At 36.7% G+C, this 13,418-nt stretch overlaps 1 protein-coding gene and 2 long non-coding RNA genes across 3 annotated transcripts; 1 reads left to right on the top strand and 2 right to left on the bottom strand.

Annotated features, from left to right (window-relative positions):
- Window positions 1–601: 601 nt before the first annotated feature.
- Window positions 602–2,705, bottom strand: LOC122292932. The gene is made up of 2 exons (XR_006237065.1): window positions 1,110–2,705; window positions 602–1,030 (listed from the first exon to the last, which is right to left on the bottom strand). It is a non-coding gene; the product is annotated as an uncharacterized LOC122292932 (long non-coding RNA).
- Window positions 2,706–2,845: 140 nt separating this feature from the next.
- Window positions 2,846–5,289, top strand: LOC122290841. The gene is made up of 2 exons (XR_006236567.1): window positions 2,846–3,484; window positions 4,956–5,289. It is a non-coding gene; the product is annotated as an uncharacterized LOC122290841 (long non-coding RNA).
- Window positions 5,290–6,180: 891 nt separating this feature from the next.
- LOC122291082 (protein FAR1-RELATED SEQUENCE 12-like) lies at window positions 6,181–8,085 on the bottom strand. The gene is made up of 7 exons (XM_043098727.1): window positions 7,914–8,085; window positions 7,582–7,718; window positions 7,155–7,450; window positions 6,937–7,039; window positions 6,740–6,864; window positions 6,295–6,355; window positions 6,181–6,186 (listed from the first exon to the last, which is right to left on the bottom strand). Exons 1-7 carry the CDS (start codon window positions 8,083–8,085, stop codon window positions 6,181–6,183), a joined length of 900 nt encoding a protein of 299 aa, XP_042954661.1.
- Between the last annotated feature and the right edge of the window lie 5,333 nt (window positions 8,086–13,418).

Consider the following 13,418-nt stretch of genomic DNA (forward strand, 5'->3'; position numbering starts at 1 on the left):
GAGTGAAAAATGGCCTTTTATATGGTCCCACGGCGGAAAACCTAAAATCTGTCAAAATACGATGTTCGCTCGAGCGGGGTGTCGAGCGCGCGTCGAGCGTTCGACTCTGCCTGATTTCGCTCGAGCGTCCTATCGAGCGCACATCGAGCGTTCGACTCTGCCTGATTTCGCTCGAGCGGCCAATGTCTCCGCTCAAGCGATCTTCGTTTTTCAGCAACCTACTCGAGCTCCCTGTCGAGCGGCAGTCTAGCGTTTGAATCTGCCTGAATTCGCTCGAGCGGCCAAAAGCCTCCGCTCGAGCGAACTTGTAAAATCTGCAATATGAAATTTTGCAAGCCATCACAAAACTTTTTTTTTTTTTTTAGAATCTCCTCTACAGGTTTGGCGCGTGGGGACAAAAATATAATGTGAACAGTAATAGATCCAAATAATTTTATAATTTCTCATAAATATATTTAAATTCATCTTAAAATCCAAACACACTTTAAGCTCATATTAACTGGGGCCTACAAAACTCACTTAATCATCTTAACTCACTAATATTTATAAAAAAACTCAATTCAGCTCAACTTAACTTAATATCCAAACACAGCCTAACAACTTATACAAAGTTCATCACATTCCATTCACAACAAACAATCATCTACACAATATGGAGAATGAGACTTTTTTTTTTCCCCACAACACACCAAATATTCACAACCAAACATAGGGGTACAAACTCCTCAACAACCAAAAAATTAAACAATGGTACCAACTCCCCCAAAACTGCACAACCAAAAACTATTACAAACTCCCCCACAAAAAAAAAATACTCCAAAACCAGTACTGCCACACATCCTCCATGTAATCACACGGCAAGCTTGCATTCATGTCTTCAGTATACATGATCAGTACTAGCACATCTATGTAAACAATACAATATAATCATCAATTCGTTAGGCACAGTTGATGATTGAACTAGGTGTTGTGGGGTCTCTTGGAATCACTCTGGATTACTCAACAAAGGGTAGGGCATAGTTGGAAGATGCTGCAATTAGGCACAACGTTAGAAAAAATGAATTTCACATACGGGAAAGACTTTTTGAATGAATCTAAAATGCATGTACCTGGAGAGTCTCTTGAAATCATCTAAACTCCTTTGGATTACTCGATGGAGGGTAAGGCATAATTGGTGGATGTTGCAATTAGGCATGATGTTAGAAAAAAATGAATTGTACATACTAGAAAGATTTTTACAAAAATAAAACACATCTACCTGGTTATCCCAATGGTACGAATATTGATTTAGATACTTATTTGGAGATATCATATATGCCAGGTGATATGAATTTTCGAGACCAAAATATCCCCATCATACACAAATAAACAATATATTAAGTCATTGGAAACATCGACCACAATGACGAACATAACAACATATCCAAATAACAAACGTTTATCATACCTGGATTGGTGAAATCACTGTAGAAGGCAAGGGCGACATTCTATCTTCCTCTGTGCCTTCCATCTTGTAATATTTTTCTCTAACCTTGCAATATTTACAACTAACCAATGCCATAGTGTCATTGCTTTGAAGTGAATCTATGACATCCACATAGAGAAATTTTGATATCAAAATAGCATGGCCAGACATTCAAGAAAGAGAAAAGCCCAAGACAATGAATAGCTATCAAGTGGCTTTTACCATATTTGCCATTATCAAGAGCATAAATGTACAGGATGTTGACCACTTATCTTTTTCACTCTACACAAGTCACTTCTACCTAAAAGGTAGATTTTATAGCATCAAATTATGGGCTAGTGAATTGTTTAGTGTTATTATTGCCTTCTAGCTATATAGCAAAGCTTCAAACATGTGATTCGATCATAATGAATTTGATAGGGATGAGAATGTGTTCTATATAGGAGATTGCAGTCACCAGACATATTAGTACTCAGAAACTCTTGTGTCTTGTGGTTGATGTCTTGTAAACAAACTAGAGTCTAACATTCTTCAAGGATCTAGTACTTTGCTCCCAAGTTAACCAAAATTCTAAGAGCACTGTCAGAGTAGCACAAAAATTAAAGTCACCATACAAAGCGATCATTTCTTTTTTGAATATACACTGCACTGGATTTTCAAGCTTAAAAGGTTTCTATTAGGATTTTCATATTTTGACAAATGTGGGCAGTGAACAAAATACTACTTTCTAATTAGAAATGAACATAAAGTTGTTGAAAATTACTACTTAATTGCAAAGCCATTGAAGCTTCTTCTACTTTGTTTTTTTTTTTTTTTTTTGTTCTTTTTGAAAACCTTCTTTCATTTTTCCTTTAGAAGATATGAAATAAATTAAAGAAAAAAAATCATAGAAAAATACATGGTTTTGGTATATTTTTTAACATGTGGCAAACCAAAATGAGCAATATGTTCAGGTGGTGAGGTAAAGAATACCCAATCTCTATTGATCCCATTCACGATGGGAAATACCACCATAATAGAAAGAAAGGAGAAACTTAGAAGCCCATAACTGGGAAGGCAACAACTTGTTGAGCCATAAATTTAGACATGCACAGAAAATGTGTTTTTAAATGAAGCACAACACATCAAACTTATAGGTGGGGGAGGAGCTCGCACGAATTGGCGCAGACAAGGAGCTTCCAACCAAATGTAGGGGAGGGGAGAAAATGAGAGGGAGAGGTTAGGGAGCTTCCGTTTGACCCAAGGAAGGGGGCTTCCATACAATGCAGAGGGGAAATGCTGGGGTGGAACGATGGGGTAGGGACACGAGGGGTTGCGAGGGAAATGTTAGGAGTGGGAATGGGGGGAGAGAGAAAATACATGAGGGTGGAAAATGGGGATAATTCAAATAGGAATAAGGGCTAAAAAGGAAAAAGATGATGTCAAAGATTCATGCGGTGTAGATAAAATAGGAGACTTTGTAGCTTTACTCTTTCTCCAAACATGAGAAAATCTATTCTAAGGCTGGTCCTTCCGCATGCACCCCACATCGTGACATGGCGAACCTGATCTAACTGCCATGTCACAGTTTCTCATTCACGTATGAAAACCATCTCTCTCCCCATCCCCCCAAATCGAGCAGTAGCAAAAACACGATTCCTCTCCTCTCAAACCTACTTTGCTCCTCTCAGCTTCCTCATAGAAAACCTTAACCTTCGTCAATGGGTGGAATCATAGTCTTACTTTCCGAATTGATGGTGAACCATTATGCTCCAATAAATTTCAAATCACAGAAAACCCAGGTCGTATAGAATCGCAGTCATAGACCCATGCTCCTCTCATTTCTGAATTGCATAAAACCTTCCTCTCCTTCATAAGCCTTGAATCGTAGTCACAAACCCATTCTGAGACCCATTCTACTCCTTTCACTTCCAAATCACAAAAATACCCTTCCCATTATGCTCCTCTCACTCCCCGAATCGCAGAAAAGAGAAAACCTTCGTCCCTATTGGTGCGTTTCTTCTACTCCACGACGGTAAGGTAATCCCTTTCTCACTTTGGTTGTTTTCTTTTTAGTTTATTAATGCTTGGAGATATGGTTTCTAAGGTTGTGATTTTACTCTTGAAAGTTGGATTTTATCCCCTCATTTTGCTCTTGTTATGAGAAAAATGTTTATGAAGTTTTGATATTAAATAAAACGTATTTTTTTTTCACCTTTGTTAGTAATGTTGTGGTTTCTGAGGTTGTGTTTTTGCTCTTGAAGTTATCATTCATTTTTCTCTTGTTAATACTAACAAGAGAAAAATGGTTTCTGTCATCGTTTTGGTTGTATTAACAAATGATTATTATATAACCAAGAAAGATGGACATACCTGTTGAGTGCTACCGGCAAATTGAATTTGTTGATGTTCTTGTTCACCTTTCCCACCAGAGACCTGGGAAAAGTTATACATATAGTAGCTGAAACAAATGCAAAGGTCCTCAACATTTTTAAAGGTTTTTAGAAATAATGTAGTCAATAACCTAAAGTTGGGCCTAAGAATGGTTGGGGTGGTCTGATTGCAGTATAGTTGTATGCTGGGCTAATAGAAATCACTTGTCGCGGTGGGTTTTCCCTGAATAAAATGGAACTAGATTATAAACATTGATTTTCAAACCAAAAAAAAAAAAAAAAACATTTGATTAAAGTCTTAAAGACAAAGTACTATCCATCCCGAATTCAATTTAGACCTTAGTTGAGAACCAATCTCTTCCAAAGCCTTCAGTACTGCAGGAACATCACCTGATATCTAAGTTTAACATAAACCCAAAAGATTATTCATTGTTAGCAGTAGAAAGAAACTAGAGGCATAACTAAACATGAATGACAGTAGTTAAATTAAAACAATGTTTTTCTAGAGAGAAGATTAAAAACAAATCTAATGTGAGGATAATTTTTTTTGGGTTTTGGTAATGCTCATATTAGTTTGTTTTATTTAGATTCTTAAGTGTAATCTATTTCAACACTAGTGTCATATTGTTGGGTAACAAAACATGTAGTGAATGAAATGAAGAGGTGAAATAGGGAGTATCGTCTAAGCTTGTGGCTGTTCAAATGAGAATATGATTCCTATTTTGGCAGTTATATTCATGAGTCAAAACCAGTTATTAATTTGTTTGGTCGGAGTTTCATTTAACATCACATTTTAACAACTTGTTGGACATCACATTATGATCATTCTACTTACTTTCATGAAATGGTTTAACATTTTTATGCACTGTTTGAGATAGATAACCTATGGCATCGAGCGCATCATCATGTGTAATTAATGATTTTTTCAAATCACCAATCTATTAGTGTGGCTTGAAAATCCCATTAAAGACCTCCAAAACTAACAAAACTCCTAGAAGAAAATTTTACGCATGCCCGAAATACAACACGGTAAAACATAAATTTTTTTGTCATATTTTTGTATTGTTTTTTAATGTGTCATATTTTAACCTGGTTCAAATATACCTTTTACACTGCAGGGAGAAGCAAAGTGCCAATTCTTCTTATGGACAAATATATTTCAATTGGTAGAGGATAAAATTAGCACAAGAGAGAATGCAGTTCGAAAAAGGGAGAACGATGTACTGCTGCGTGAGTACAAAGTTCAAAAAAATGAAGATAAACTAGTTGAGAGAAAGAATGTTCTTTACAAGCAAGATGAGAAAATTGTGAAGCAGGTCGTACAGAATAGATGTATTCGCATATCTTTGTGTATGAATTGGGTGTTATCAATTGTAATAATTTTTTGTTGGCTTGGACCATAAATATATTTTGGTTGAAGTTAGTTAGAAATGGATAGTTCAGATTAAAATATATTAGCGTATTTTTCTTTTTGTTGTGAAGAGAGATATCAAGTGTTAGTAGATTGTAAACTTTTGGTATGTAAAATGGATGTGTTGCTAGATATTGAACATGGCCCGATTGTATTTTGAAGAAGTTAGTTGTAAACTTTTGATATGTAAAATAAATGGTTCATGGATGTTGAACATGGCATAGATATTCACCTAATTTATAACCTTATTATAATTCACCTGATATTAGACCAAGTAACCAAATAAATCACAACCTGCAAAATAACAAAATAATATCCGAACCTGATATTACAAATAAGTTAATCATATATGAGTAGTTACACCCATAAATAAGGACACATTTTCTTGAAAACAATATGCCAAAATACATCACGATATGTAAAATGGATGGTTCCTGGATGTTGAACATGGCGTAGATATTCACCTAATTTATAACCTTACTATATAATTCACTTGATATTAGACCAAATAACCAAATAAATCACAACCTTCCAAATAACCAAATAATATCCCAACTTGATATTACAAATAAATTAATCATATATGAGTAGCTACACTCATAAATAAGGACACATATTTCTTGAAAACAAATATGCCAAAATACATCACAACCATCAAAATACTTCAATTACATCACAACGGCCATTAATATGTCAAAATCTAACCTGAAGCCCCAAAATACATCAAAATACATCACAACCATCTAATTATTCTCAATTACATCACAACGACCAAAATATGTCAAAATACATCAAAACCATCCAAATACATCACGAAACCCTTCCTCTCATCAAATACTTGCTTGCAACCACAACCTCACTTCTCCTCATTAACTGATGGCATTGGTTATGTGACAGTACTGCACTGTATTAAAACAACAAAATCATCATTGCTACCACTGAGTACATAAAAAAATTGAAAATAAAGATATACAAACCAATTACAAAAAAATTCTAAATCAGTGAGAAGTAATATGGAACTAATGCACGTAAGGGAAATGTATTACCTTATCAGTTTCTGGAGCTTCCGATACCTCACCATCCTGTGATACATCATCAAATATTTTCCTGCAAGTCTAAATAAATTGAAAGATAAAAAAATACACATATGTTAGAAACAAATATACATGCAGTCAAAAGCAATATATAATTAACACTATAAAAATATTTTTTACCGGTTTCTTCTTTCGCTTTGTTGCAGCCTTCTCCACAAGCGGAACCTTCCTTTTCATTGGTGGCCTCCCTTTCCCTCAAACAACGTGTGGGTTTAAGATTTTCTTACCCTTGTCCGTGACCATAGTCTCTTTTACCTTACTTGAACTGGACTCAAGTGTTAATCCTTTAAATTTATTCTCAAACTCACCCAAGTGGCACATGAATGCAGTAACATGATCATCACTTGAGCAAACACGGGTTGTCCAAGTGAGGCACTGTTTAACCACGAACTCATACCTTTGTGAGTCCGTATTCTGTCGCAAGTCGTCATAGCTACTTTTTACCACCGTATATCTCCTCTTTAAGTCCTTCCTCCATCGATTCAAGATGTTCTTATCCGGCAACACATAAATCTTATTCATCTGGCAAACGTTCAATGTATGCCTATAGAGAATCCCCTCATCTCAAATAACGCACATGTGCATTTAACCAACTTCTTCCTGGTTAAAGTAAACTGTGTACTTCACGCTCTTGACATGGTTATCATCAGTGGTAATTTCATCTAAAATATCGTAGGTGGAAATGCAACCCTCATTGCTAATAAGTATGCAGTTACATAAAATCATTCCCCACACCTCTTTTTGGATCTCTTTAAATTTTGCACTCGTATACATCGATTAAAATTGCTTCTCAATGCAGAATGCGGATGAACATGGGATGGTTTGGTTGGAAATCAGCTGTCGTCTCAAGCTCCACCTTTTTCCTGAGCGCATTATCAAATTGATTGACAAATTCTTTCAACGTTGTACTATAATGCACAAACCCATTGAAAAAAGCATTCATACTTTCAGACCTCTGAGTTGTGCTTATGCTAGCCCGAAATACTCCCTTAAGGTACGCCGGTACCCAGAATGACCTCTCGTTGTATAACCCTTGCAGCCATGCATTATCACCAAGTTCATACTTCTGAATAAGTTGCCCCCACTTCATCTCAAATTCTGCGCATGTCTGTAATCATATAGGGCACTCTGGATGGAAGTCTTCAACCCTACATTATAGGCAGTGTGAGATCCCAATTTCTCGGGCAACTTTCGCATTATATGCCATAGACAATATCTATGGCGAGTGTCTGGGAATACCAGAGCAATAGCACTTTTCATTGCTTGATCTTGGTTAGTAATGATCGCTTTTGGAGCCCGACCATCCATGCACTTCAACCATGCTCGAAATAACCACACAAAAGTACTCGTGTCCTCGCTTGAAAGCAACCTAGCCCCTAATAGTATAGACTACCCATGGTGATTTACAACAACAAATGAAGCAAATGGCATACCGTATCTATTTGTTAGGTTTGTCATATTGAAGGTGATAACATCTCCAAAATACTCATACGCTGCTCGACTACGTGCTTAAGCCCAAAACACATTTCTCAATCTCAACTCTTCATCCACATCAATCATATATGTAAAACCATCATTCTGCAACCTCATCCTCTTGAAGTACTCAGTAAGTGCTTCGCCACCTCCTTTACCCAACTTTAATTTTCTGGCTTTGTCAATAAAATTTTGATAGGCTTTTTCTTGAAAATCAAGATTCTCAAACCCCCTTGCATCAACAACAAGTGCCCCCAAATTCTTGTTCATTCAAATACTTACTCTGTTGTTCAAATCAAGCATCCTCTGACTGTATTTGTCTAAATACTTGTGCGATCTAAAGAATCTATATTTTTGTGGGCTGATAGTGCTATGATTATGAGCAATCTCAACAGTGGTCACCTCCCAATTACCCTTTACCAAGTGAGCATTTATCTTTATCTTACAATCCATTTTAATAGTTGGTCGTAGCCTCGAGATATTACTATGGCTAGGTTGATACTTGCCACCTCGCACACACCCAATCGTCAAATATCTCACCCTTGTGACACCCCAAATCCCCATGTACGAACATGGAAAAATCGATACGTCCGGATGGTGACATCATGGGTCACCATCCTATCGCCAAGTGCCAAGTGTGTATATAAGCAACAAATGTGCACGAAGAAACACACAGTAGAAAGCAAAGTCATATAACTAAGTACCAGAATTTTTTCTTAGTTTAATATAAAGTGGTTCAAAACATACATAATAAAATATTACAAACTACAAATATAGTTTTAAAGCCAACTATAAAGCATAACTCCAACTCAGAACTCCGGCGAAGTCGCATCCTCGAGTTCAGCCTCCTCCTCCTCCTTGAACTCTACACCAAAATCTACGGTACCAAAAATAGTGCCGCAGATAAGTAAGATCCAAACACCACTAGATAAAAACATATTAACTCAAACAACATATATGAAAGAAAAGTCAATGCACATGACCTGTAAAACCATATTTTTTCACGCACGCCAAAAACCCATTTGGCCCAAAAACAAAACCTTTAAAACCAGTCCTCGCCATTATCCCAAATAATGGCCCAAACAAGAAACCACAATTTTCTCAGAAAATGGATCACATAGTCTCAAACCAAAACTCGCCATTTTTTTAGAAAATGACCCGTAACCAAAACCATAAAAACGATCCAATTATTGCATGCACCATGATCTCCCCTATGGATCATCAGCACACTCTGGCTCCTGTACCACACCGCAGGTAATGTCTACGTGTGTGACACCTAAACGAGCGATGCTCAGTACTCGCGCCAGCGCATTCCTGGCCAGGCCATCCTCTAGTCCCTGCCACTCTAGGGAATACGGAGTCGACACGATAGTGTTATCATATCTTGCGATCCGGTCATTGCCCTGCGATAATTCAGGGGATGTCACTCAGTATTATCCACTCCCGAGTGACCAGAGGAGCTCCACCGAGATAATAACCTATCCTGACTTGGGCTCGTGAGACACACGCACCCGAAATTCCATTTACGTCAACAAAACATGATTTTTCTCAATTTAAATAAAATGCAAGTGCATGTACCATGTAAAATGCAACCACAAGGCACAAACCAACTAACCAATCACAAATCAACAAATCAAGCAACTCCGTCCTCAATCCATCCGACCTCCGAACTCCTCGAACTTAGTCCGAAATCAACCAATCAACAGCAAATATTTATTGTAAGAGCAAAATATATTTAAATCATATTTAAATCTAAAAGTAGAGTTTGGAAAATACTTACAGCGCTATATGGTAATTTTCGAAAGCTCGTAGCGTTGTAAACGGCGAAGAAAAAACAACGTAACAGTATATTTTATACTGTGGCCGTGGGTAATAAATTACCCACTTTCGAACGGGGACGAATCAAGGTACGAAATTGATAGGGAATGGTCTTGAGATATTTATGAAGTTAAAGGAAGTGAGGTTTGGCTGTGGGTGGTGGTGGAAATGGCGGTGGAAGGTAAAAAATGGGCTGAACGGAGATGAGCTCGTGGGAGCTACTCCGGCAACGGATCGGGACCACAATTAGGTGGGTTAGGTCAGCAAGAGGTAGAGGAAGAAGCTGTGAAGAGGTGATGGTCGGAGGTGGAGCGACGGCGCGTGAAACGGCAAAAAGTCATGCGGCTTAAAAGGGGCATAGGAGGTGATCGGCCAGCCGGATGGAGTTGAAATTGGTGGGGGTGATCACCAGTCGGAGGGGAAGATTTTGGTGGGGGTGGTGCCGGCCACGTCGCCGGAGAGCAGTAGGTTTGGGTGGTTGGGCTGAACGGCGAAGGGGAAAGGGAAGAGAGAGAAACGGCATACGCGGGAGAGAAGGAAGAAGAAAGAAGAAGAAAAGAAAAAAAGAAAGAAAAAGAAAAGAAGAAAAAGGAAAAAGGAAAAAGGAAAAAAGAGAAAAGAAAATAAATGAGATCCAATCCTCATCCCGGAAATCAAAAACTGATCTGGCGAAAATGATTTTAAAAATATAAAACGACTAAAATAAATTAAACACTACAACAAATAAATTAAAAACTAATTAAAATACAATAATTTAAAATAAATAAACCAATATATTAATTAAATTAAAAACACTCATTCAGTGAAAATACACGTAAAAAGGGTCATCACAACCCTCCCGTCTGTCTCTCTCTTCGTCCGTTGTGTTATAACACCAAAACCTTTTTTCTTAGCATATCACTTATAATAGGTCATAAAACTCCAAACCAGGTTTGAGATCCTCCTCAACTTGGTCATTATCAGAATTTTCTTCATTTATCTCATATACTTCTTCATTCTCTTCATTTAAATGAGATGTATGTCCAACATCAGTTTCACTTTCAGATATAAATGTCTTATTAGTCAATGGATTAGTTGTAAAATTTTCAAAGCTTCTCAACTCCTCTCCGACACTCGATGAAGGGCGTGCCGGTGGGGGCTATAATAAGGTAGATGAACATACTCATTATGGGTAACAATGCACGTAAGAGAAAAAAATAAAAGGTCAGAATGCAATTACCTGGTTGGGTTGTTGAACATGACCCGACTCCTCCGCATTAGTCGAGGGAGGGTAGATGAACGTTTTCGAAAAATGTGGCATTGGAAGGGGCTATAATCAAGCACGATATTAGACAAGGTAGAGAACATTTGTAGAAAAAAAATCTAACCTGGTTAGGTTGCTGAACATGGCATGACTCCTCCGCATTAGTCGAGGGAGGGTAGATGAACGTTGTCGGAAAATGTGGCATTAGAGGGGGCTGTAATCAAGCATGGTATTAGGACAGGTAACAACATTTGTAAAAAAAAGATGCGCAAAAATTCTAACTTGGTTAGCTTATTGAACATGGCCCGACTCCTCCACATTAGTCGACAGAGGGTAGATGAACGTTGCTAGAAGATCTGGCATTGGTGGGGGTTGTAATTAAGCACAATATTAGAATGCGTAACAACGTAAGGGAAAAAAATAACACGCAAAATTTCTAACCTGGTTCGTTTGTTGAACATGGCCGGACTCCTCCATATTAGTTGAGGGAGGGTAAATGCACATTGTCGAAAAATGTGGCATTGGAGGGGGCTGTAATCAACCACGATATTAGAACGAGTAACAATATTTGTAAAAAAATGTTCATCCAAAACTCTAACTCGGTTAGGCTGTTGAACATGGCCCGACTCTTTCGCATTTGTCGATGGAAGGTAGATGAACATTAGAAGATGTGGCATTGGTGTGGGTTGTAATCAAGCACGGTGTTAGAACGGGTAATAAACAATTTAAGGAAAACAATTGAAATGTAAGGCAAAAAATGTACCTGGTTCGTTTGTTGAAGACGACCCGAACCCTCTGCATTAGTCGACAGAGGATAAATGAACGTTGTTGGAAAATATGGCATTTGTGGGGGCTTATATCAAGCATGGTGTTAGAATGGGTAACAATGCACATATTCAAGGATAAAAATTTAGGAAAAGAAAGGAAGTACCTAGCTTGTTAGTTGAACACAGCCTGAGGGTGACTCCTCTGCATTAGTCGATGGAGGATAGATAAACGTTGTTAGAAAATGTGACATTGGTAGGGGCTGTAATCAGACACGATGTTATAACAGGTAATAAACAACTTAAAGAAAAAAACTGAAAGTTTAGAAAGCTATGTACCTATATCGTTTGTTAAAGAAGGCTTGACTCCTTTGCATTAGTCGATAGAGGGTAGATGAACGTTGTTAAAAAATGTGGCATTGGTGGGACCTGTAATCAGGCACGGTGTTAGAATGAGTAACAATAAACTCAAGGGATAAAATTGAAAGTTTAGAAAGCTATGTACCTGGCTACCCCATGCGCATGTATATGAATTCAGATATGTATTTGGATGCATCATAAATGGGGGGCAGTAAGCATTTCCTGGACCATAACATCCCTACAATACACAAATAAAAATACATTAACTAATTGGAATCCAGACACATTCCTTTTATGAATGACATTAATGTATTATACTTGAGTCGGTGGAATTGGTGTAAAAGGTCTGGGTGGCCTTTTATCTTCCTTTTTGTCCATCACACTATTTCAACTAAGTTTTTAGATTGATATTACAAGAAATTAATTAAGTTAATTCAAACTTCTTCAAACTAACTACAATTACATTTGACACTCACAGTTTAACAAGTTTTAAGAGATGATCACCATAAAATTTATATTTATTATTTTTAAATTATGTAACAAGAGTATTTCATTATTCAAAAGTATGAAATAAAATTATTATAACACTTGTTTTAATACTCATGGATATATACATACACATAAATTATAAAAATGAAAAAAAAAATTATTTACCATCAATTTTTAATCTCAGCCAAAAAAACAAATGAATTAATTGTTTAAACAAGTGTCTTCTACCATATGACGGAATTGAAATCACTATAAGGTCAATGTGTTCCCAAAAAGATTGGCTCAATACGTACATGCATCACCATAAAGTTAGACTAAATAATTAATACATGCATCACAAAAGTAACTGCTGCACATACAGATCATATGTTATACACTCAGACCTAAAGAAAAATTACAGAACACGATGGTGAACCTTAGGATCGAAAGCCATTTTTCACTTAAACCAGCCACACAAACTGTGGTTCTGCTTGGCCACTGAGAATTCTCATATGAGAATTTTGAATTTTAAAATTAAATATTAAAATATTATATTTTAATATTATTATTATTTTGAGATTTGAAAAAGTTGAATTGTTTATTATATTTTGTATGGAGGTTTAGAAAAGTTGTAATGATGAGATGAGAATTTTGTGTTTGAGATAAAAAATTTCAATGACCAAACAGTACCTTAAATTCAAAAACCCATAAGTTGGAGAGAATTAAATGACCCAATAAAAGAGCCACTACCAATCACAAAAGCAATCACAAAAGCAACCACAAGCCATTAAAACTAAATATTGAAATTTAAGCAGAAAATATTAAAAATTTGCAAATAACTCTCAAAGATCCAAAACAATTCTAGATTCTAATCTAACATCAAGGAAAATAGTGAATCGGACCATGAAACTTGAGCAGCTCCCTTACTTAATCACAATCCACAAGAGATT

The sequence above is a fragment of the Carya illinoinensis genome, chromosome 13 (assembly GCF_018687715.1).
Source record: "Carya illinoinensis cultivar Pawnee chromosome 13, C.illinoinensisPawnee_v1, whole genome shotgun sequence".
Classification (NCBI taxonomy): domain Eukaryota; kingdom Viridiplantae; phylum Streptophyta; class Magnoliopsida; order Fagales; family Juglandaceae; genus Carya; species Carya illinoinensis.